This window comes from Ammospiza nelsoni, chromosome 4, assembly GCF_027579445.1.
Source record: "Ammospiza nelsoni isolate bAmmNel1 chromosome 4, bAmmNel1.pri, whole genome shotgun sequence".
Taxonomy (NCBI): domain Eukaryota; kingdom Metazoa; phylum Chordata; class Aves; order Passeriformes; family Passerellidae; genus Ammospiza; species Ammospiza nelsoni.
In genome coordinates, this window is record NC_080636.1 from 68,269,019 (window position 1) to 68,294,763 (window position 25,745).

The 25,745-nt window shown below is 37.7% G+C and overlaps 2 protein-coding genes across 3 annotated transcripts in view; both read left to right on the forward strand.

Annotated features, from left to right (window-relative positions):
* The window catches only part of RPS3A (ribosomal protein S3A), a 150,166-nt gene extending 141,681 nt beyond the window's left edge, over nucleotides 1-8,485 (forward strand). The window contains exon 4 of the mRNA XM_059470776.1: nucleotides 8,474-8,485. The gene's annotated coding sequence lies outside the window, so the exon portion shown is untranslated. The remainder of the gene's footprint in view (nucleotides 1-8,473) is intronic.
* Nucleotides 1-25,745, forward strand: part of FHIP1A (FHF complex subunit HOOK interacting protein 1A) — a 76,935-nt gene that overhangs the window by 25,321 nt on the left and 25,869 nt on the right. For both annotated transcript variants that reach the window (XM_059470773.1, XM_059470774.1), the window contains exons 2-4: nucleotides 17,139-17,371; nucleotides 18,744-19,370; nucleotides 24,087-24,245. In XM_059470773.1, coding sequence (XP_059326756.1) covers nucleotides 17,270-17,371; nucleotides 18,744-19,370; nucleotides 24,087-24,245 — 888 coding nt within the window. In that variant the 5' untranslated portion in view covers nucleotides 17,139-17,269. The remainder of the gene's footprint in view (nucleotides 1-17,138; nucleotides 17,372-18,743; nucleotides 19,371-24,086; nucleotides 24,246-25,745) is intronic.

Here is a 25,745-nt window from a genome sequence, read left to right on the forward strand (position 1 = left end):
GAAGGGGCTATAGCTGATAAAAATTAGGAAGAAATCCATCTGGTTGCAAGAGTTGACTTGAGCTGTCCTTTGTTTTCTCCACCTGTCATTGATTCTGCCATTGCATGTGATGAGGGGAAAATATCCATAGTGCAGGAAGTGCTTGAGGTTTCCAAAAGCTTTAACTCAGGATGAGAACAGTGGCTTACACAAACCACTCAGATCCCTGCCATCATTTACTGTTTGAGGGAGTGGCAGACCATCATCCAAAGTATTGCACTTCTCACCATAAATCTGTTGAAGAATAGCCATGTTCTGAGGGTGTGTCATAGTTATTTCTATTTTCTGTGCACTGGCTCTTGCAACTCCACAACATAGAATAATATTTTAGCAATAAAAAATGCAAATTAAGCAAGTTTAATGACTATCCCAAAAATGTGATTTGGAATATAACTCAAATCTCAATTTGTTCTGGTCACAGTGGGTCAACCTTATGTCCCATAAGTGAGATTATTGTTTGTGTGGCCTTGCACAGGGATGCAGATGCAGGGATGCACATTTTAGATGAAGAATTTAAAGGTGTGTTGCTCTGTTTCAGGCTGGAGCCTTCCTCTATACCTCTCTGCTTTTCTTTTCTGAATACTGGTGCTGTTGTTTTTTTCCTAGCAATAAATATGGCTGTCTAACATTCGGTTTTTCAGCACATACTCTGCTCTTAATGAATGTGATCATTTACACAGTGTCACTGTAGTATTGGCATGCTAAATAATTTAGAGAGCTGTGGCAGGTAGATAGCTCTGTGGTGTCTATGTTACTATGGCAATCCATTTGCTTAATGTAAATATTAGTCATTCTGACCGTATGAATCTCAGAGCTTCTGACATTATTAGCTGTGTCTGGGAGGTGGGAGTCTGCATATCTGAAAGAAAAGTTGTTCTGGCAATATTAATAGTTTAAAGATTACTTTCTTTTTCATAATTCCTTCTGCTTTGTGACTGAGCTGCATAATCTATTGATTGTAATGAACAGAGCAGAACATTTCTCCCATTTCTTTATCATGGTTGTAATACAGCTCTGTTATAAAGAAATATATAACTATATTCTGATCCTCTAAAAATTCATCTGACTGAAATGATAGGAAATAAGATCTTGAGGTCCGTGAACTTTACTCCTGATGACACAGTCAAGGCAGTTTAGGAGCACAAGAAATAAAATCAAGCTTGGAAGAAACATTTCAGGGGTATTAGACTGAGTTCCCTGACTTGAAGTTAAGCCTGAGGCTTTTCTGTTCCCTCTGTGCGTACCAGCAGGTCTGGAATTACTTAAGAAACACCCAGTTTGTTTGAAAATTATTGCAGAAATGATATGTTAATCAAGTTTGTTTCTTAAATAGTTTTTTAGATTTTTAGTCCATTTTAATGAATCATTTACAGGGAAAATGAACTACCTTCTGCAAAATCTTCTCTTTATTGCCAACTTATTCCTGATTCTATGAACTATTCTTTGTTGTGATCTGCTAGCACCTTTGAGGCAACAAATAGAAGTGCAAAAAGAATTAGATCACAATTGATAGTCTATGTAAAAGCTCAGCCACTTCAAGCCATGAATACGGAATGTAAACTGGTAGTATTTCTAACATTTTATGAACTTTTTGAAACTTTGCTGTGTTAAACTACTAAGCTTAAGGTCAGTTTTAAAAAGATTTGTCAGAAATGTGCTGCTCTTTCCCTGTGTATAGAATAGTCCCCACCCTTCCTGCCAAACATCTGTAATGCACTAAAAGAAAGCATGGTAAGCAGTGAATGATGTCTTTAATTATTTGTAGGGTGGATTATACTGGAGGTTTCTGTGTGCTGCAGTCTGACACCAGAGCTCAGCATCTCTCTGTGTTTGGCCCATTATCTGTCAAAGAAGGAAATAATTAAAAAAATAATAGCAGCCAAGCAAAGTCTTCTGGTTTCTTTGAATTTTGTAGAAGTGATTTTACTGGACTTGTATAAGTGTTCTTTACTTTTTCTGTCCCTGAGATGATAAAACTTTCACTGTCAGTGCTTGCACATAAGGCAAAACTCCTTACTGGACAAGAATACAAACTAGAATTATTAGTTGCCTTTCTGTGGCACTGATGCTCACAAATACTAGTCTGGAGCTGAAGTTAACCCAGGAAAATTAATTATTTACCACATATCTTTTCCTGACAAGCCTGCCTGTGGGAATACTGTGCTGTTGGCTGTCTCTTCTTTAAAAATATAGTATGCTTTAGGTGTGTCTGTTGATTGTAGATGCAGAGAAGTATTGAAACATTCAGAATGCCTACCAAGTATTAGCATAGTTGCAGTAGTAATTGGAGGAGCTTCTCTGATTATGCTTTTAGTAAACAAACCATACTCATAAAATGGTTTGGGAAAAGCCACATCCAGTACAATGTACCGGAGGAAAAAGACTGCAGATGCACTTTCTGCTCTGTGGGAAGAACCTATGTACAGAGAGGTGCTCCTGTGCCATTAGGCTGGCAGGGTTTTCCCTTAGGGAAAGAGACTCCATGGTTCTGTGTTTTAAAAGTCACAAGTATCCATTTTCAGGACACATTTCTGTGAGGGATACTTTGAGCTCTCAATAAATAATCTTTTCTATGTTTGGCTTCAGGGGTGTGCAGTAGGACCCACTAGAAAAGCATGGCAGAGTGGGAGGGAGGGGCCAGGGTGTGTGTTCCCTTGGCATAACTCATACTGAAGGGCTCTGTTGGAGTGCAGCTGGCTTGGTGAGCTTGTGGCATCTCAAATCTACCATTAATGTAGACTGCTTTTTTTTTTGGTTTGTTTGTTTTTTCCAGCTTGGGGTGCTTCCTGCAAGCAGGGATGCAGTGGAATGCTCCACAGAATCTGTATACTAAATCTTTTCTTTCTGACCTCCATAGCATTTCTTGGCTTCTACAGCTGAAATATGACACACCTGTATTTTAAAGCTGGGCTGAGGAAAGTGGAATGGATTGTGTTACAAGCTAAATGTTTAAATCGGGTGATAAATTGAAAGGAACAAAAGTGTGTTCAGAAAAGCAGTTGCATTTAATGTTTCACACATGATTTGCTCAGCCAGTTCCTTTTACTGTCACAGTGCAAGTGCCTTTTCACTTTTCCCCACAGAAGAGGAAAATCTAATTGTTCTGCAGTGCCATTTTTACGTGTGTAATGAATGTCTGCTTTTGAGTATTACTTTACAAATAAAAAGTGGAGATTTTATCTGTAGTGTTTTCATGCTTTTTGTTGTCATTCTTTATATTCTACTTTGAAAAGGTAATGATGGCTGTGGTGCAGTCCTGTATATGACTCTCCTAGAGGAAGGAGAGCTGGGACTACTCTTGTGTTGGGTTGGGGAGATCCCAGAGGATCTGTGTATCTCAAGCTTGTGCTGACTGTAAATTGTTATTGGACTGGCACATGTGAGTCCCCACACTGGATACTGTTGATCCATGGGTATCTGGCACTTAATTATCCCATCTCATCTTCTTTCCATTGCTGTCACAGGACAAATACATCATGGAGATTAAAAGGAAAATAATATTGTGGTCCTTGTCCTCTTACGTTATCTTAAAAATAATTGTTGTCCATTTAAGTGCTTAAATAGATGTGGCATAAAAATACATAGGCTAGTGTAAGGTCTAAAGTGTATTTTCAGTGTCCTTTCCAGTAAATTGAGGTGTTTTTATAGTTATATTTGTAGTTTTAACAGAAGACGGTGGAAAAGGGGGGGTAAAAACCAACAGGTATGGTTTCCAGAGTTTTGTTGTTAATTTTGTTCATATCTCAGCACCTTCTTTTTCTGTTAAGGATTAGAGAGTATATGTCCAGTGTAATTTAATATATTGTAGGTACAAAAAAAAATAAAATTGTCACTTAATCCTTGCTGTTACTACAGTAAGACAGACAGACGCTGTTGAAATCATAGTAATCGGTGATGTCTATGTTGATGTTGCTTCTTCTCACATATATTGTTAGAAGAAGAGGACTTTGGGTTCTCAGAAGGATCAGGAAATAGACACAGAAGGTGTGTGCTTTCTCTCAGCATGACCTCAACAGGTGCTTATTTCCCGGTGCAGAACACTTACTGCAGGGCTACAGTAATACTGAAGGATGTGATTCTAACATCCTGCTTGGTTATTATAGTTTAATGCCACTCAGCATTATAATTAGCTTTACTAGACATTAATAAGTGGGTTTAATATTCAAACCATGGTGTTGGAGTTAAGTGTGCCAATGAACCTTATCAGTGGAGCAAAATGTAAATTTTAACTCATTTATCTCATTAGCCTTTAATAAGGCTGTGCTTCACAAATCAGGGCTGCATCATCTGCCGATTATACCCTCTGATCTGCTAAGCAAAATAGCAATCTAATAATAGCCATACATTGCATGAAATTCTCCTACTGGTGTTCTGAAACACTTCATTTATTTATTTATTTTCATTTAGGGGGCCTTGATTGTGTCTTATCTCTTCTGCACCATGCCAAAATATAGAAATGAATGTAAGATGAGAATTCATTACTTGTAGGCTCTGGATTTAGAAGTGTTTTGCAAAATAGGAATTTGTGATGGGCTCTAAGTCTAAGTGTGTAGTCTGTAACTCTAAGAGTGTGGTGCATAGGGATTCTGAGAGTTTCTGGGACAGGTAACTGGCCAGACAGTCAACTGAATAATAGTGACTTGCTGCTTTAATAATAATCAGGGCTCTCCAAAAGTCTGTGGCCCTTATATTAAGGGAGAAACTGAGCTGAGTAATTTGCCTCAGGCCCAGGTGAAAGGAAAGAGACTTGGAGGAGAAAAGTAAAGGAGTAAAGACTCGTGGCTTGAGCGCTTGTATTCAGGCAGTTACCATTGCAGCTTGAGATGATTGTTGTGTGCCCTGTGTATTATTCAGAGCAAGTAAAAAAAACTTGAACACATTTGAAGTAATTATTCTAGCAAGTCCAGTTTTGATGCTTTTCCCCAGCAAGTTGCTCATACAGCATTGTCTAAGTCTAAAGAAACTTGTTCAGTTATTCTAGAAACTTTCCAGCTTTGGAGGTTTCTCAATAAAATGTTGGTAAGATTCACTGACTGGGAGTGAGCAGGGATTATTCTGGTGTCTGAGGTAGCAAAACTCAGTCATTCCACATGTAAGCTGATTTGGTTCAGGTTTAGTTCCATGTGGCCTTTTATTTCAAAAAATTTATACTAACATTCTCAGGTTGAATTTTTTAATGTTTGCATCTCTTTCTAGAGCAACATTAAAACAGTATTTCAGATACATACGGTCTGTCATGACAGAATCTGTTTAAATGGTTGCTAGGGTGCAAGGGGAGTATCTTTTCTTACCATAGTGTGTTAAACTGATATTTAAATCTCTTTGTAGTGTGCTGAGGGATGCTAGCAGTGTATTTTAATAGCAACAGCTGCCGCCCTCACAGGGGCACAGAGCCTGTTGACTACTTTTGGGCATAGATGGAGTATGCTAGCAGTCATCCTTCACAGTGCTGTGTTGTAATTCTGTGTTGGTCTTAGTGATGATCAGGTGATAGGTACATACATTGTCACAGAGAAAACTCAGCTTTTCCCCCTATTTAGAGAAAACCACAGATTTGCCTCCCATTCCTACTGAGTTAGAGAATGGAGGGGCATTGCCACAACCTCACCTGTACACATGGAATCCAGTGGTTTTAGTTTTTAAGTGTTGGTAACTTTGAGGACTGATTCTTTCCAATTAGGCTGATTGTTGTGGTATCCATAATTGCAGCTGTATGTGCCTTTGGTACTCCTGAAGAGAGGCTTTCATAGGATCATAGAATGGCTTGGGTTGGAAGGAGTATGAAAGATTATCCAGTTTCAGTCCTGCCACCATGGGCAGGGACACTTTTCACTAGACAAGGTTGCTCAGGGCCCCATCTAACTTGGCCACGAATACTTCAGGGACTGGGCATCCACAACTTCTCTGGGCAGCCAGTTCCACTGTCTCACTACCCTCTGAGTAAAAAACTTCGTCTATCACCTGATCTAAACCCTTCCTCTTGTAGTTCAACAACATTTCCCCTTGTCCTATCACTGTCTGTCCATGTAAAAAATGGCTCTCCCTCCTTTTTGTAAGGCTCCCTAAGGTAGTGGAAAGCTTTAGTGAGGTCTCCCTGGAGCCTTCTCTTTGCTGAACAACCCCAGGTCTCTCAGGTTGTCTTTGTAGGAGAAGTACTCCAGCCTTCAGGTCATCTTTGTGGCCTTCCTGTGGACTTGCCCTAACAGGCCCACGTCTCTCTTGTGCTGAGGTCTGCAGACCTGGGTGCAGTGTTCCAGGTGTGGTCTCACGAGGGCAGGGTTTTCTTCTATCCTTCATTAATTTGTCATTAGGCATATATATTTGGTTTTGTGCTGACTTACTAGGAACAGCATTTATTTTCAGTTAGTTTTCTCAGCACAAACACTTGGTTGTATGCAAATGCTTTATAAAGTGACCGGAGGGCTTCCTGGGATATTCTGTGACTCTCAGGACTGAGGGTAATGTCTTTCAGAGTGAAAGTCTGCTTGAGAACAGCAGGGATGTCTGAACTTCCTGACAGTTCTGAAACAGCAGGGATGGGCTTTATTAATGCAGTGGTTGTGGCATGAATCACTGTGCAAGTGTAATGTTACCTGTGGGGCAAGGTGAAGATAAAACAGAATGGAGATGGCAGTGTGTGTGGTACAGTAGAAATACTGTGAGTTTTGTTTTAGCAGAGGGATAGCTGGTGAATGTTGTAACAGCTTTGCATATTCTAAAGTATTTCATAACTGATGCATCAAAACAAAAATTTGGTTTGACATATGCTTTCTACAATTCAGAGGTTGCAAAAATAATCATAAATTTTTTAATTCAGTGTCAAGAACCATGTCCTCAGGAAAAAAGTCGGAGGTCTCACTTCCAAGTGTGCTGTGGTTACAGCTGACAGCTGTTCAAGGTGTGTGCATACAAAGAGACTTTCTCCTGCCTCTTTGGACTGCTTCTGTCTTCAGCTTGGGAGCTCTCTGAGGACTGGTGTGTCAGATCTGACAGGGTACTGTAGCTTCTGCAGCTCTGACAGCCTTACTCAGAAGGACAGAAGTGCAGGTGAGAAGCTGCAGGGTTCCCCAGGACACACAGACACTCCCCACTTTCAGAACTGTGCAGGCAGGAATGAACAGCCTGGTGATGGGTGGAACCTCTGCTTTCCCACGCCTGTGGCAGCTCCATAGGTGTTACAAAATTAGATGGGAGAGGCTGTGGTTTGACTTTTGGTTATCTGTGCTGAGAAGCATTCCTGCCGGGGCTGACATCCAACTCTCTTATTTACTAGGCTTTCAGTATTGGTCATTCCAAGTATTAAAAAGTTTAAATGGTAATTAGATTGTATTTTTACTTGAATCTGATACTTGCTTCACCTTTTAGTAGATACATTTGTGAGGTTCTGTGTTTTTCTGAGCACTGCTTTTATAAGATGAATAGTTTTCATTTGCAATTTGTTAGGGTATTTGCCTTCTTTTACTCTCCAGGGTGTGACAGTTGCTAGTTTATCTGCATTCCTTCCTCGACTAGAAAGACACCTGTATTTCTGTTTGTGTTTTCTCAAAGGTTCAAAGGCAAGACTGAAAAAAAATTATACAGAATTGCTATCTAAGTGTCATATTGCCTCAAGAATTTTTTTTTATTGTTCTCTGATTGTTTATCAGTTTCTTCTTTTTTTGCATGCTGCCAACATGTCTGAGATAGGTGTTGTATGGACTGTATATGTTTAATTTTTGGCCAGTGCATTTATATGTTTCGTTATCCAGGGAAAGGCATTCACAGGAATGGGACATGCTGTAATGATATTCAGTTTTCAGTTGCAGAAGACTAGGTGGTGTAAGAGTGTAAAATATTTTCATAGTAGAGTAGAGCCTTATGTGAGGAGATCAGAGACAGAGAATTAAGTTGCACTCTGTGTAATGAAAAACTTAACACTGTTTACATGACACAAATAATTTTGTTCATAGGAAAGCTGGAGAAGCTTCAAGGGAAAAACATCTACCACCTGTATAAAATGCAATGTAACTAAATGGAAATGAAAATATAAATAACATGTAGATTTTTCTTTGATCTAGCACTAAACATCATAAAAATGCCAACACTCAATTTTGGATTTTCTTGTTTACTACCCTATGTATTAAAAGCAAATAATTTAACCTACATATAGGAATCTATATGTCTGCCAAAGTCCATCCACCATACAAATCTGTACTAATACTTTTAAATAAGAGTATCCCTGCAGAGGCTGTTTTTCCATGGAACTGTGCTCATAGATGTTTTATTTTATTGAAGTTCTTGACTTTGTTATAGGAATTAATATAACACGAATCTTCAATTTCTGCTTGTCTGCTCTGAGTTGGAATGGAAAGGAAGAGGGAGAGCAGTGTTTCTGTGCAGTTTCCTATGACATGAATACCTGGGGTTTGTGCACTGGGAATGGGGAGCTGGAGAGGTAGGATAGGGTTTTGTAAGGAAATGTTCATTTTGCAATTTTTTACCCCCTTTTATTCTTCCACCCCTTTGTTCTTCAGTGTACAGTGAGATACAACAATTTGTGGGTTTCATCTTAAACACTAATGTTTATTCAGTGGTTTTGCCCAAGTTTGACAATTGCAAATCAAAAAGAATTTTGCAGGGGGCTTTCTCTGTGTCAGAGCTGAACATAATTTAGGACAAAGGAAGTTCACTATCTTCTAAAGCTTTCTTCAAGCTAAATTGGAAATGTCTGATGGAAACAATACTGATTCAAGAGTTCTGTAGTTTCTATCTTTCTTCTAATTCTTTTAAAGAAGGAAAGAAAGCTGACAAAAATACATTTATGTTTAAAAGTGTCAGTCCACTAAATGTAACATTTTGCCGCAAGGCCTACCTAGAATGAGGCGATAGACGTACATAGAGCGAGATAAGAAAATAACCTTTCAGATTTTAGTAGCTCATTAAGTTGACTAAGTTGGAGGGGTAATTTGTGATGGGCTTCTGCCATCCTACAGTGCACTGAAACAGTTGTCCTGAAGCTCTGTAACAAGATGCTTTTGCTCATTCTCTTTGTTCATTAGTTCATCATGTCACTAACATACTATCATTTCAGAGTGTAGGAAATAATATTGACTTGGTGGATAAGTAGCTTGGGGTTGTAATTATCTCAAAAATGAGTGTTTTCAGTAACTGTGTACAGAAGATAAATGACAGATTCAAGTTATCTAGTCAATTATTATAGTCCATGTACTATAATGAACATATTGAGAGGTATAGAAGGGTTTTACTGTGTTATAGCTACTTAAATTTAGATAGAGGTATAAACTGATTTTTTCCAGGAAAAAGAGAACTTTGTATTGTAAATGAAGTTTTGGGAGGACAAATAAATATGCTTATAGATTATGTTAGCAACTATGTAATAAACATTCTATACATAACAGTTTTGATTTTATGGAATATTCTATCATTTTCTGGTGCTTTTAGTTTGAAAGAGAAACATGAAGAGAATTTTCATGTGCATGAGAGCAAGAGAGCAATTCTGTCTGCCGAGTGGAAGTTCTTTTCTCACTGTAAACTTGGCAACAATCCTTTTGGGAAGCATGTTGTTTGGTTCCTTTGTTTATTGGTCAAATAATCATGGTACTCTTAATGGTGTTTTACTGCTGATTCTTGTGTTATGACTATATTTAGAACTTGCAGAACCAACCCAGAGTGTGGAAATGAAAAAAATAAATTGTGGCTTCTCTATCCCAAAACACAGAATGTTTAGAATATATGTGTATTTGCATTTTATTGTGATTAATGCTGAAAGCACACACGTCTTCTTTAATGCCACTCTGCACACTTGAGAACATTATTCTTGGACTTCTTATGCTTATTATAATGAGTAATTTGACATGTTGTACAAATCACTTGAAAAATCGTCTTACATATTATTGCTATAGTCGTAAAATATATAGCTTAATCTTGTTTTCTGTAATCTACATATGATAATTAAAGGTATATTGATAACATTTTTCTAGACTATCTTTCTCTTGGGAAGGTAGTATTTCCTGTTCTGTATGCTAGTGTTCTGAAAATAGTTTTAAATCTTCAGAGTATAGAGTCTTCTACTGCTTTGCTGGTCTCATTCATCTTTCTGTCAGGAAGGCTTTCTAGAAAGGCATCTTAGTAATTTCCTACGAATTTATTTTATACTTTTAGCTAAAGAAACTGTTTTACCTTTCTCAAAAACAATCTAAACAACAAAAAATGTTTCATCACTTCAGCAAGCACGTGGTTTCTCTAAATTATGAGCATGTTGGAGCTGGGTTTGTGTGTCACACAGGTGTCAGAATTATCTTGGAAAGCAAAATTGATGTGCAGAGTGTATGGGTCACTTTGATTTCTTTCTTCCACTAGCATAATCAGAACATAAAGTAGGTTTTGTCAAATATCTGCTTTCTGATGTGTCACTCCGTCCCATTCCTGGATAGTGATGAATTTTGAAATAAACCCTGTACAGATTCTCAGTAAAGATGAAGACTTTGGCAACAACTTTTTAGCAATAATTCATTTCAATTTCAGCAGAAAATTACTAGTCTAGACATAGCATGGGATATTTGTAATTCACTATATGTGAAATAATGGAAAGTAGATTCTTTCACTCAGTGAGGTGTGCTGTGCCCTCGGGAGTTGTGTTGTTTCTCTTCAAAACTTAGTGTGGAAACATTTGCAGTACAAAGTTTTAAACTGAGATTTGTTTTGCTTCTAGTGGCTGTCTCACACAGTACAACACCAAACACTTTGGTCTGTGGGCCTTGGACATTTTTATGACTTGCTTTTGTGTAGAAGCAGTCTTTTCTGGGGTCATCAATTTTGTTGGTGATGTGGGAATGAACCAGCAAAGCTAAAGCCTTTGAACTGATTTCAGTTCAATGACATCTGCATTCTTTAGTGTGTAGGTAGAAAAGAGCTTTTCTGAACTGCTATTTTAAAGGCCTTTTTTTAAAGTTCAGTTTTTATATCCTTTTGTTTAATAGCAGACTAGACACCTCAGTCATACTGTGCCACAATGCTTTGGGAGTAGAGAGGTATCTATCTTGGATTTTAAGAACCCTAGCTGCTATTTTGTTATTATGTTTTTAACCAATGTAATCTGTGTTTTGAACCACTAATTGTTACTGAATTGTTGCCTTTCTGTAGTAGGCTAAATGTGAGGACATAAAATACAACAGAGAAACAGGTTTATTATATTCTTTATCTCTTATAAAAAGGATCAAGTCATACCATTAGAATAACAACCCTATTTTTTTCTTACTCTAGCTTCAGAATTATGACCTAGGGATATGAATATGTAGTTCATTCCTCCTGGGACTTTGCAAGCATAGCTTCAGTAATTGTATGCTCTCAAGTTCCAGTGAAATTGCCTATGTGCAAATGAGTGTCGTAGATGAACATACCCTGTGGTGTAACAGGTAAATCAGGCCTTTCCTGAGCAGGTCAAGGTCTCTGTCAAGTATTCTATGTTGCTTAATTCCTGTTTTCCTGAGCAGTCAGTGCCATTTCTCTGCTTTGGTAACACGACCTCTGGTGAACCATCTTTGTTTGTACACTGTGTGTAATTTCAGCCTAACCCATCAATGCATTTTGGACCATACTGCCTAACTGGCATCTCTGTTCTTTCATTCAGGCTGCCCCATGCAGCAGGAGTCTCTGAGGGCCTGGCATGTGGCTTAGGCTGTGTCCCAGGGCATAGGCTGCCAGCAGGAACTGATCCTGTTGCTTGCCCTTGAAGCAAGTTTGTTTATGTCACTGCTGGGCTGGGGCTGTCAGCTGGACCTTGGGGTGTCATTGCCTTGGGGTGTCACTGCCTTGGGGTGTCACTTGCTTGCTGTGAGAGAATTGTCTCTGGAGAACCATGGAGTCATTTAATGCTGGAACCTGGACCTCCTAATGTATAACACTGTGGGATTATACAGATCACATGAAGAGCTTAGTGGTAGTCTGATTGAGCTAATGGGAATCTACAATAAATATGTGAGTAGTGTAGCTCCCCAGACATTTGATAAAAGAGTGAATTGTGGTTTGTAACTGAAGCAGGCTGACTGTAGATGGGACAGGAAGACTTTTTGTCTCATTATAAAACACACTGTGTGTAGTTTCTCTCATGAGGGAGATCGTTAGGCAGTCTCTGTGGGGACAAGGCACAAGACATTCTTACTTTCATGTTAGCAGGTTGGCTTAAATTGTGCTTGATGAGAACAGATTGATACTTTGATTAACTACATTGCTTTAAAATTTGTGGTGGCTTGTTCTCTGTTAGGCTTTTAAGCAGATAGCTTTATCAGTGTAAAACATCTTGTCCCACCTACTCATGGAAGGCTTAGCATGTTTGCAAATACTGGGTAGAAAAGCTGGATTGAAGAAGGCTGCCTAGATGTGAAATGCTTGCTTGAGGTAGACAAAGGACAGGAGAAATTAGGACTGCAGCACTGAAATATGAAAGGACAAGGCAGATAATTGTTCACATAGTTTAAATGATTCCTCTAGTAATCTGCTTCAGCTTTCTTGCTAGTAGAGCTTCTGAAGGTGAGTAGGACTTAATGAAAATGAGGATTCCTTGATGCAGTGACTTAAAACCAGTGACAGTTTTGCAGTTGTCTATGACAGACCTACTGTTCTCCAGTGAACAACCTGTAATCCTTCTGCACTCTTGTGGTGATTGTACAGGGTCATTAAGGTGGGGTGTGACTGTTCTTCACAGGCTTTGCTTCTGCAGCAAAACTTTTGTCATGACACTATGAATCCTTTCCTGTGAAGTGATTGATGTCTTCCATTGTTTGTTAATAAGATTTATACTCTCTCCCTGATCATAGTCCCTAAAGAAAATCTAATTTGTGCAGAAGGCTTTCTTTTCAATCAAAAGTAAACAAATCCTGAACCAGGTCCCTTTTAAATTGAAACTAAGTTGAGGCATGCTAAAATTTTTCTCCCAACCTTCCCTCATCACTTAGCAGAGACTGCAGAGGTGTGATTGCATAGCTATGAGCAAGAGCGTGCAAATTCCCTCTGCTTTTTTGAAGTGGTCTAATTTCAAGCCCCTTTATGCTATACTGATCCATGAGAAGGTTTTGATATGTGCTGTTTCTTTCACTGCCATCAAGGCTTCTCTGTTGCCTCTTGTGTACCTGCACTGACAGGGCGGAAAGCTTTGGCCTGTAGAGAGCAAAAGTGCAGTGTCTGATAACAGAGCTTTGCTTGTGTTTGTGAATTGTTGAGCATGGCATCCTAATGTCTCAACAGAAGACAACCATGATAAATTGCATAGCCTTGCAGCATATTTTATACTTTCTTTACTATTACTGTATTAGGCTGTGTATCTTTTTTCTTTGTTATGCATTGCCTGGGAAACCCCAATCCTGCAAACTTTCGTGCTGGTTTGTTTTTAGTTGTTTTTTTTTTTTTTGGAAGTGAAGTTTTTGGAGAGAGACACTGCACTGTGAGAAGACTTCACAAGGGATTCTCTGCTAAGTTGTTCCTCCTGGTGTACTTTGCAGTAAAATATGTACTTGTTTTGATTGAGGTGTTGAGCCCTGTAATCAGCTGTGTGAAAAGAGCTGATGGCATCCAGGCTTCTGAAGGAAACTGAACGTAGATATCCTCCCATGAGCCCAATGCCTGAATCTTGTGCACTGTTGCCTTTCTTCAACTGTAAATAGGCTGAGTTGTACTAAAGCTTTTTGAAATAGCTCTAGAAGGCATATGTAAGTGTGCTTGACCTTGTGATAGGGTTAAACGACTGCTAGATAAGATATGAAAGATTTGCCTGCTAGGAAGGCTCTGTTACTGTATGGCAGAGTCCAAGTATTAAACTGAGCAGAGGCTTTTGGAAGTAGAATTTTAAATGGAGTGCATGAGAGATATATTCACACTTGTCAGGGTTATCAAATGGTGGAGTAATAACTTGATCAGGATTTGGCAGAGACAAAAAGCTGAATTATTGTAAAATTTTAATAATGAGCTGAATAAAATAAATGGTTACTTTTGTTCTTAGTGGCCCCTGAGTTCACCCCTATTTGTCTTCCCATGAATTGGTGTTTTATAAATTAATTTACTTCCCCACCTTTGGACTCATTCTGCTCAGGTTATTTGTCTTGTTTAATTGAAGTGAGATTTAATTCACAGGGAACTATGGGATGTTACATTTAGTGTTGCACATTTGGTCTTGCAATATAATAAAGAAATCCTAATACAGTAACAAAAGCTGCTTACAATGAATGTAGTCTGTCTGCTTCTGGTATAACTACAGCATGTTGTTAGATTGAAATGTATTTTACAAGATACTTTCTCATCCAATTCAATTACCTTTTTAAAATGGGGATGCTGTTTTTAGGACCTATTCTGTGACCACTTAAGTTGTCAAAAGCTTTTTGAAACACTATTACAGAGTTTGAAGTCTTTAAAGCCTACACAATATATTAGTGTTTTGTATTACTAAGGAAATCCCAGCATCCCAAGACGCTTTTGAAACTGGAAATATTTTCTTCCTTATGGGAATTGAATTGAACATAGAAATATTATTGCACATTTCAGTCTGCAGTGCTGTCATGTTACTTTTAGATTTGTGGTTTTCTGAACCCTAACCCTAGGGTGACCTAACCCAAACCATAGGCACAGCACTAACACCAGCCTTGGGTGGAGCTGGTGGCAAGCAGAAAGATGTGGAGGGAGCCATGTTGTGGCAGTCCTGTGTTCCCCCTGACATGCCATTTTTGTCTGCTGTGTGCTTGAACTGTCTGCATCTGGAAAATCTTACAGCCCTGATTTTTGTCAGAATTTGTGAAGACAGCCATAATCTCCTTTGCTACTGTTTTTATCACAAATACTGAAGACTGATGTGAAGTTTCTGATCCTGTGCTGGAATTTGTCATGTGATAGTTAGATGAGTAATATTAGTTTCAGTTTTAAATTCTTAAACAACATGCAATGGCTACATTGAAGCAACTTCGAAATTGTCAAATGAAGGAACTCATAAATTGCCTCTGCTTTTTTAATTAACTTCTCTTTCTTCACCTTCTGATACCATCTTTAATTACATTGTCATATTAGTTTTTCCAAAGCTGCTTCATGCACGGTACAGATCTGCTAAGAGGGTGAATTGGGGTTGTAAACTGAAGGACACTTTTGCCTGCAGGAGTCTGCTGGACTTCTACGGACATGGAAAGATTTCTGTTTGCAGGAGTGCTGCAAAGAGGAACTGACAGGAAGCGGGCAGATGATCTAAAGTGTATGTCAGTTAAATATTCCTTGGATTATCAGCTATGGTATTAGGCAAAGTAGAGCAGGCTTTTTCTAAATTGTGTGTAAGCATGCATCGTGTTTTCCCAGTGTTTCTTGTTAGAAATGTTGAGTGCTCAGAGTTGCAAACGCACATTGCCAGAAGGTGTGCATTTAAGGTATAGTGGTATCATTACTCAAGGAAGTCATGATAAAAGCACCCAGATCCTGGGTCTTGGGTTCTCAAATCCACTTGCTACTTTGATCTCTGATTATTTTTGTATGTGAGTTGTAGTTTTTTTGTTTTGTCTTGCTTTGTTTTGTTTTCTCTCTTCAGGAACATCAGTAATGTAGAAATATTATTGCAGTTCATTTTCACAGGACTGTTTAACAAGTAGCAGTGTACTGGCAGGTGCCTTTAAAACAGATAAGGTGTGCAGGATTTATACTGGTTGTGCTGGCTTCTCCACACATGGAATATGTTATCTGCAAAAAGGATGGGCTAGATTGTGTTACTTGTGTTGTGTGAGAGTGCTTAGCAAATGCACAGGAAATAAATACATTGTAAATGCTGAAAGAAGCAAGGTTAGGATGGAGGTTGAATCTTGAATATATGAAAATATGTGTGTGTTTATATACACAGTGAAGTGCATAACCTCCTTGCTTGCCTCAGAAATCTTAACAGTTGTACCCTGTATATTTTTGAACTCTTTCAAATGACAAAAGTCACTGCTACTTTTGGGACAGGCTGGATATTTTCCTGTGGTAGCAGTTTAAGAATATAAAGCACATGTACAGGGAGCAGAGATGTCCACTACAGAGAAAATATTTTCATCTTTTAAAATATGCACAGAGAAATCCCTTGTATGCTGGCAAAGAATTGCTGTGTGGGATTTGGCAGCTTGTGCTACAAAAAAATTCTATTTGTTCTTGGGTGCTTCGGGTTGAGCTTTTTTTTTGCTATGGTCCCAAAGTGAAATAAATTAAATGCCTAGTTGGTTTGCAAAAAAGAGAATAACGATGTAAAGTTTATAAAAAGAAAGGTGTGTGTGTGGTGGGGGGGAGCTCTGTGGCTTAGATACTGGTGTGTAATGGAGTAGTACCACATCCTCTTAAGTCTCTCAAATATCTGCAAGATATCAATCTTTGTTTCATTTTAACTTTCCCCTGCAGGTGTGCAACTGCTTTGATTCTCATGTATCTAGGATATTAAATAATGGATGAATGGAATGTTTCAATGTTTTATCCTATTCTCATAGTCCTTTAATACGACATCTCAATTTATTTGGCTTTGGATACATGAAGGTTTTATTTTTCATGTTGTTTGGTTTTGTTTACTTTGGTATTGATAGAGGTACACTCTTCTATGTGAATATGGTGCTCTACAGATGTTTTTTCAACTGTTTATGATATGGTTTCTGGCAGAACACTTTTAAGAATTTGTAATTCTATCTATTACTGGAAGATATTTTTTAAAATAGAGAAATAACATCTACTTTTTTTACCTGTGCAGTTTATGCAACATTAGTTACAAAGTAACTCTGAACAGACGTGGTCAGATTGCAAAAGCGCCATAATGAGAAACTAAAAATGCAGTGATCTGCATAAAATGTTTATTGCATAAACTTCTGTTGGGCTTGTTTATTTCAGTAGCACCTTATTAGAGTCACTGATCTCAAAAGTTTGAGCCTTATAAGCTCTTATCATGAGAAAAAGTGTGATCCCATATAACATGCTTTAAAAAATTCTATCCTCAAACTGAATTAAAAGAAGAAAAGTTTGTGTTCTCTTAAAGAATGTTCTTTTCTGTTGGACACTATGATTTGATGTGCACTGGTACATTTGTGGTACATTTCTTTTTGGTTTTGTTTTCTTTTTAACAGATTTGTGTGGATACCAAAGCCCAGGACACAGTATCAATCTCATCATGATGCTTGAACATCTGTAGCTCACTGGAGGATTTTAAAAAGAAATTCAGCATGACCTAGTTGGCTTGACCTGTGGAAATTTTATAATGTCCTCTGGAACAAGTATCAGCAGAAACAGGCAGGCTCCCAGCCTGCAGGGTGTTGACCCAGAAACATGCATGATTGTGTTTAGAACACATTGGGCACAGGTAATGTTAATTAGTTTTATTGATTGAAGTAAGCTGCATTAATACAAATTTGCTTCATTCTTTCTTTTGGGATAATCCTGAATTGCTCAGGAACAAATGTCTTTTCATGCAGAATGTAGTAGGTGACACTGAACTATTTGTCGAATGCAAAGAAAATTGACCTTTCAAGGTATGGTTAGCCTTTACTAATCACACTTGGAACTCTGGATTTGCATCTAAATGGGAAGTGGTAGGACATGGTAATATCTTCTTGAAGGCCTAGATCTTCCTACTGACTTTCCTATTGATTCATTGTGACTTGCACCCTCTTGCAGACTTCTGTGCTTCTTTTCCTTGTACTGGGTAAGTCTTGCTTATCCTTTTAAAAGTAAATTAGATGCACAGTGCAAAGCTGTATGCACTCTTGTTTATTATGGATAGATGTAGATTATACACTTCAGCATATTCTAAAAATTGTTTGCATGTCATCAGGATTGTAATTGCTTTTAAGCAAAGATGTTTTGCTGTGAGCATCGTAATATAAGTTCTTGTTTGCTGCAGTAATATTAATAACCTAACAATTTAGATAAAATTGATTTCTGTGCTGCTGTTCTTGTTGTTCTTGCTCTCCCAAGAAACCATTCAGACAATTGGAGGTGTTTCTGAGGTGTTCCAGAGTCAGAGGAGTGTTGTTCAAGAATCACCTAGTGATGTGCCATATTAGGGGAACCACTGTTCCTTTAGGGTTTTGTGGCAAAAAGGCTAAAGACAATGGGGTTTTTTTGCAGACAATGAGCTTTATTGTTTGCATGCACAACAGAATGTAATTCATTGTTAGAAGTGCTGGTATGACTGTTATTACTGTATTGAAAGTTGCGAGAGTATGTGGGTGTCAATGGCCACTTGGTATCATATAAAAGGTGTCAGGCAAAGAACAGCGCTGTGGGCTGCTGCTACTTTTATTACTGCAAATCATCCCATGATATTGATATTCCTGAGCACAGTTACTCTGGCTGGAGAACAGGCCCTTTGATTTCAGTCTTCCATGACAAACTGGTTTCAAACATCATGGAAGCTCAATTTCTGAACACTAAGAAAACCTAATTTATCTCTATTTGAGAGAACCCCTGATTTTCAGGAATAGGGTAAATGACAAATTTAGGTGCTTATTAAAAAAGGTGAACAACAGCAGTATATTTTTGCCTTGTACATACCAAATGTGAAACTTTTGGGTCTTGTCTGTCAAACTTCCTAAATTTGAAAACATAAAAAAAGACTTAATGCTTTTTGTGTTAAAGAATTTTGATTTTTTTTTTTCCTTGTAGTGATAGGTCCATGCTTTGTATGATGCATTCAAGTGCATTAAAACTGATCTGTCTTTGTTTCTCTTTAGGTTCTGAAAATCTTAGAGAAGCATGATCCTTTGAAAAATACTCAGGCAAAATATGGGGCAGTCTCTCCTGATGAGGCCAGCACTGTCCAGAATTACGTGGAGCACATGCTTTTCTTATTAATTGAGGAGCAAGCAAAGGATGCCTCAATGGGGCCTATTCTGGAGTTTGTGGTCTCAGAAAACATCATGGAGAAGCTTTTCCTTTGGAGCCTACGGCGAGAGTTCACTGATGAGACAAAAATTGAGCAACTCAAAATGTATGAAATGCTTGTAACCCAGTCTCACCAGCCTTTGCTGCATCACAAGCCCATTTTGAAGCCTTTGATGATGTTGCTGAGCTCCTGCTCAGGAACAACCACTCCAACAGTGGAAACAGAGTTGGTTGTCCTTTTGAACCAGCTCTGCTCTATAATAGCCAAAGATCCCTCCATTTTAGAACTGTTTTTCCACACTAGTGAGGACCAAGGAGCTGCCAATTTCCTCATTTTTTCCCTGCTGATCCCCTTCATCCATCGAGAAGGAACAGTAGGCCAACAGGCCCGGGATGCACTGCTTTTTATTATGTCTCTGTCTGCAGAAAACAACCTTGTTGCAAATCACATAGCAGAAAACACCTATTTTTGCCCAGTAAGTTGGTTTTATTTTACAGGGTCTTCAGCGCTAAACTAACTGTCTTTCCTGCATTCTTTCCTCCTTTTCTGTCATTTTTGGTAAAGAAGTGTTGTAACACATTTGTTTCTGCTAACACCTATTTATTTCATAAATGGTAATGCTGTTTAAACCATCCCCAGTGCCAAACACAGTCTTGCTTCTTGTTTCCATACTTTTGTGCTTTTAGGCCAGCACAAATGTTTTTGCATTCACACAGTGAATTGAGTTGGAAAACTGATGAAAGTCATAGCAGAACGTAGTGGGAGGGGAATCTGTTCTGTCTTACTGTGAGGTACCTTTGAGATTCTGGGCTGAAGGGAGTGAGGAGTGAGGTGTCCTGAGGGTGGTTGTTTCAGGTGGCAGCACAAGCTTAAGCTGGCTGTGCTTCCCACACTGACATCACTTCAACAGTTCAAAAAACAACTGAGAATAGTGAGAGTGTTAGAGAAATATTACATTTTTTTCAAGATAAAAGGGGTATTTCCTCATTGTCACAAAATTGGAGGTTTCTACGGCTGTCTCAGGCTAACCACCATCTTGCTATGTTGTTCTCTGTTTCAAAACTTGGTAGCACTGTTGCATTGTTACACCTGGCAAATTGATCTTACATGAATAGAAAACCTTTACTTACCTTGCTGTTAAGTAACTAATCTGATTTAACTAACAAAGCTGTGCTACTGCAGTTTTAAAGCTGAAGCAGACTGGAATAACAACACCTGCTTCTTCATGCCTTATCACAGTCTGAGATCTGCAGTGGGTGTGTTCAAACCCAAGTATTACTCTGTACAGAAGTTGCTCTCGTGGGTCAGTTTTTGGGTGGATTCTTTTATATTCTGCATGGCTTGCATTTTGATTTAAAATCCTGGAGAAATGAAGTGGAGGAGAGTCTTACATGGGTACTAAAGCAGAGAGCTGTAGAAGAGAGAGCACTGGAGTCCCTGCCACTGCTTGACAGCTGCTCCAGCTATAGGTTTTCATTTATTCTGAGATTGCTTTGAGCAGTAGGGCAGAGCCACATTTGTAGGGTAGGTGAAACCTATAAATTTCACAACAAAACTTCTGAATGGTTTCTTTTGTCAATTGTAAATATTGCATCAATTTGAGACTGCAGTTGATCTGGTTTAATAGATACTGCCAAAGAATATGGTATTGATTCTCAAACTGTCCCTAAGACAGATACCTTTATTGGATCTATGCTATAACTTCCATAATTACATTTTCCAATTAGTTAAAAAAAAAAGCATAACCAACAAAAAAACCAGCCTTATTACACTGAAGATAAAAGCCAGCTTTCAACAGCAGGGAGCCATGACTGACAATCATTCCAATTAGGAAGGCTTCTTGTCAAAATGTGCTAAAATCAGACTTCTCTGAACAGTAATGAGGTTGGCCTAAGTCTATAATAAGACTTTAATGTAATGCCATATATTTAGCTTACCAGCACAATATCTTTTTTGAATTTGAGTTGTGATGATCTAAAAAACAGATTTTGTTCTGATGCAGGATTTTGTAGGTGTCAGTGACATTGCTGTATATCACTGAAATCAGTGCAAATATTGCCTCAAGTACCCTGCAAAACAGTTAATGCAGTCCTGTGTTGATAGCAGAGACATTTTGGGTGGCACTATGTTGATGTTATCTTTGTTTCTGGGGATGGGTTGGCATGTAGGATTTTCTTTACCATGCCATGCCTTATTGCATAATATAGGTATTGCCATGGGGTGGGATCTGGCCATAAATCTCTGCTGCCTCATGTACCCAGATCAGTGTTAGATCTGTGCCAATGGGAACCTTCCTGGTTTTTAGCATAAATTTGGTTAACAGCTTTTTAAAAAACTGGGCTGTCCGAAGATCCACAGTATTCAAAACTGTAGCTGAAAAAACTATATGGAAGGAAGGAGACCGTTTGCAGTGGGTTCCATCACTAACAAATGTTTTTAACATGGAATGTGTGGGCAAACTATTTGGTAAAGTTTTCTGATTTTACACCAAATAGCTTTTATCATGTTTTGACGTGAAAGTTTTCTGGATATAATTGAAGATACTATCTGTTCAGCATTATAATAATAAAAAAAATGTGTCTCAAGAATTTTGTGCAGGGTCACATCACAAAGTCCATCGCAAAACTTTGTAAATACCTTGCAGCTTAGGAAAGCCACTGTTATAGCAGAGGAGGGATGGCTCTGTAGTGTCCTTGAAAAGTTGTGGCTGCAGAGAGAAAGACTATGGATGTGGGAGGAGAGAGAATTATTAAAAGGAAATAATTGTCCAGATAGCAATTGTTTATGCATTAACAACACATTATAATAGCATAATATGCCTGGGATTACAAATCATGTAGTCAGTCTTCTGTGAGTCAAGAGAAAGTAAATAAATCAAAGAAACTGGTTTGTAGAGGGACTCATGACTCAATGGTGAGAAAGAAAATGCTGAGGATGCTTGCAAAAGTAGATGAGGATGTAGGGCTGACATGACAAATGATATAAGATGTTTAAAAGGACACTGCTTGCGTAAAACAAAAAATAAAACCAATCTTGCTTTTTCAGGATGTGAATGCGTTAATTTCCTTCCCTTTCAGATTATTTTTTTCATTAATGTGTCATTACTGATTAAAACTGTTCTCTTGGTAATTTCAAATGATAACTCTATTTATACCATACACTTCATGAACATTTTAAAATATTTTTTTATCCGAAGAGATGAAATTGCTTCCTGTGGCTATTCTGTCTCAGTGCCTAAGAGCCATAATTCCACAGAGCCACTTGTGTTATACTTCATAGCAAAAATAAGAGCTTCCTAAACTTTACAGATTTTAGCAGCTGCATCTGTCACTTCTTACTTCAGTTAGTGTGACAGACTAAAGAATGCAGGACTTTGACTAATTATGAGTTCACTGCTCCTTTTAGTGGAGAGTAGTATGTTTTGTTCAAGGTCAGCTTCTTGTGCTTAAGGGCTAATACCCACATGAAGGAGAAACGTGGATGGGACGCAGCTCTGAGAAGCAGGTTGCATACTGAGAGGGTGTGTTTGTGTTTATGAATAGCAGTTAAACTTTAAGCAGACAATGGAAAATCAAGTGTGCATTAATTAAAAGTTCACAAGACAAACAAATGTCAAATTCTCTCATCGTCGGGAGCCTGGGTTTGTGAGAGTAAGTGTTTGTGTGGGTTATGTATAGGTAGTTCTGTATGAACTTTTTTCTGAGCTCTTCTACTGTGAGAAAAAAGAAAAAACCCAAAGAGAGGTTGTAGAAGAATGGGATTGTACAAATAAAGCTTTGCTCAATAGCTTTAGCTTCTCAATTTTTTAACCTACGTCCAGCTTTGTCCTTTATCTAGCTGTGTATATGAGACTGTATATGTCATACTAAAGTAGTCAATTTCCACAGTATTCTCCCCTCCCCTAAATATTTGGCTTGCTTACCTATGCCAGAATAAATCCATCTTCAAAATTATGTGCATTAGGAATAAAAAGTATTCAGAAAGACATTCTTTGTCTGACTGTGTGGATTAACAGTTACAGTTGCTTTTGTATGACCAAAACCTGATCGCTGTCTGTGAACCCTTGGTCTTTGATCTGGATGTTGTCAACTGTTTGCTTTCCAGTGTTTTAGTAGATAAGATCTGTGTTTCATCTGAGCTTTGACATCTAACCCTGTAGATGCCAAGTAGCCATTTGTAAGAGGAAATATTCTTAGAAGAGTCTGTTGAATGAAAATGAAAGAGATTTCCATCGGGCTGAGTTATAATGTTCCCATTAAAGTGAAAATCATCTTAAAAAATTATCATGAAGTTCTGTGAAGTCATCTCAGAGGGATGAGTCCTAAGTAATATTTAGAAAGTTTCTGGCTTCAAATAACTTTTAATAATTAAAGACTGCATTTGAAAATACATATACAAATATGTATATGTATAATACAGATACGTTCAGCAAAATTTAAAAACCTTTTTGGAAATATGCTTTCTAAATTGTAACTAAAAATGCTCTCTTGTTCTTCGGTCATACATTCTACATAAATCACCTGTAAGGCTTAATATTACTGAAAACACTGTTTAAATAATAACTGATTTCAGACTCTTATTTTTCAGCTTCCCTCCTTCAAATAAATAAGTAAGGAAAAAGGGAAATTATGAACAGTTAAATTTACTTCTTTAAAAATAGATTCAGCTGACTCTTAAGTGCCTGGCAATCAAAGTCTCTATGTATCTGTGGTCTAAGTGGGGCTGAACTTCATTTTTGTTGATGGGGCACTTTCCCCCTCCATTTCTGATGTTTCATATTTCTGAGTGACATGACTTCGTACATGTTTGAGCAGTGACATTTGAATCACAACAAAAGACAAGCTGTAGATAATGGCACTGACGACTGTTTCTAAAAGGGACTAAAGGAAAGCACAAAATAAGTTTAGAAAAATTTAAAAAGAAATTATAAGTTTGGATTAATAAAAAAAGACAAGATAACCTGATTTTCTCCATCACTTTCTCCTAAATGCCAGATCTTGAAACAAGCATATTATATGGAAGGGTCTTTAAAATATTTATGTCTTTCTGCCACAGGACTTTTCTGAAAGGAAATTAAATTAATCTTAACACATTCTTATGTTACTAAAACTAATAGGAGAAACCATTTGTGGTACTGCCATTCAAGCAGATGGAAAGTTAACTTATTTCCTCTCCTGTTTCTGATATACAGGTGCTAGCAACAGGACTAAGTGGCCTCTATTCATCTTTGCCTACAAAGCTGGAAGAAAAAGGAGAAGAATGGCACTGTCTGATGAAAGATGACTGGCTTTTGTCACCAGCCCTTGTGCAATTCATGAATTCCCTTGAATTTTGCAATGCTGTGATACAGGTAACTGAATAGACTTAACCTATTCTTTAGAAGTAGTAGTAAGACACAGCTCCTGCAGAAGCTTTTAAGTCATAGAGTTTATTTCTTTTTGTTAATGGCATGAACTATTAAAGTTAGACTAAAATAGGCTGTGTATATAATGAATGCCTTGTGCTGTCTGTCCTGGTTATAAGGATGAACTAATATATTTGTGGTTTTCAGGTGCCAAATGTTTCAAATGAAAGCTTGATATTGGGAGCATTTTCTGTTAAAAGAAAAAAAATATTGCATTTTAATACCACTGTTGATCCTAGAAGTAAATGGAATGCCTTTACATGTGGGAAAAAATAGGGTTTCTATCTGTATTTGTTTAAACTCTCATAACAGCATACAAAAGAAAATAGTGAAAATGGTCTGTTTTGCCTGTTGGTGACTGCAGCATAAAGCAAGCCCTCCAAGCAGAATTATTTAGATCTCCTCCTAGAAGTACAAATTCATTTTATATTGGCCTATTTTGAATCTATTCTGTTCTTCTTTTAAGTGCTTTGCTCTCTTACTGTTTTTTTCTGATTTAAATGTAAAATGAAATTCTTGTCTTTATATATTGTTTTTAAGGCTTGAATGCTTGATAGAACCCAAATCCAGTATTTCATTAAAACAGGATCTAAATTCTACAGAAGCTGTGGATTTGTGTTATTTGAAGAAATGTGCTGGCTAGGATTGAAAATTTAGTCACATTTACTGTTAAATAAAAGATATGTTTCGGTGCAATGCGTGCAAAGTACTGTAAAGGAACTGATTTATTATTAAAGCCTTGAACAAGCAAAAATAATAGTAGCTGTCATTGTTCAAATGCACTATACAAGATTTTTAGTATGCATGTTTAAACATGAAGAGGAGACAATACTAATTTTGGTGTCTAACCAGAGTTATTCTACAGATCTACATTTGCAGGAGATCATAATTGATACCTTTGTCTAAAAAATTACATAAAGGTCTCTGCAGAAAAGTTAAAGAATGAATTATTTTAAAAAACCACCATTCAAATAAATTCAAAATGGTTAAGGATATCAGCTGACATGCAGAAAGAGCAGTTTCTGACTGCTGCTTGATTGTGTCTGCATAGTCTTCAGCTGACTTGAAAGCTCAATTACAGTAGGAATTTTTGCTTTGCACATGGAATGGTCTGTGTTCACCCAAAAACTTTGGCCAGAAATTAAAAAGGAATAGGGTAGCCAAGACCTCTTGCCATTTACTGCTTTTTCCCTGGACCACAGCATAGGAGGGGACACTCTTTTTCTTCCTCTTACCAAATTTAGAGTTACAAGATAAAGGAAGTCTGGTAAGAATTACAGGTTGGAGAATGTATTGGAGGCCATGTGTAGGCTGTGACACTCCATTCTCTATGAACTTCAAACATAAATATATTGGTTTTGAAAGCTTTTGAATGGAATTTCATTTTGCTTTTATATACATAAATTGATGTGTTTTTATTGCAAAGATGAAAGGAATGTTTAATTA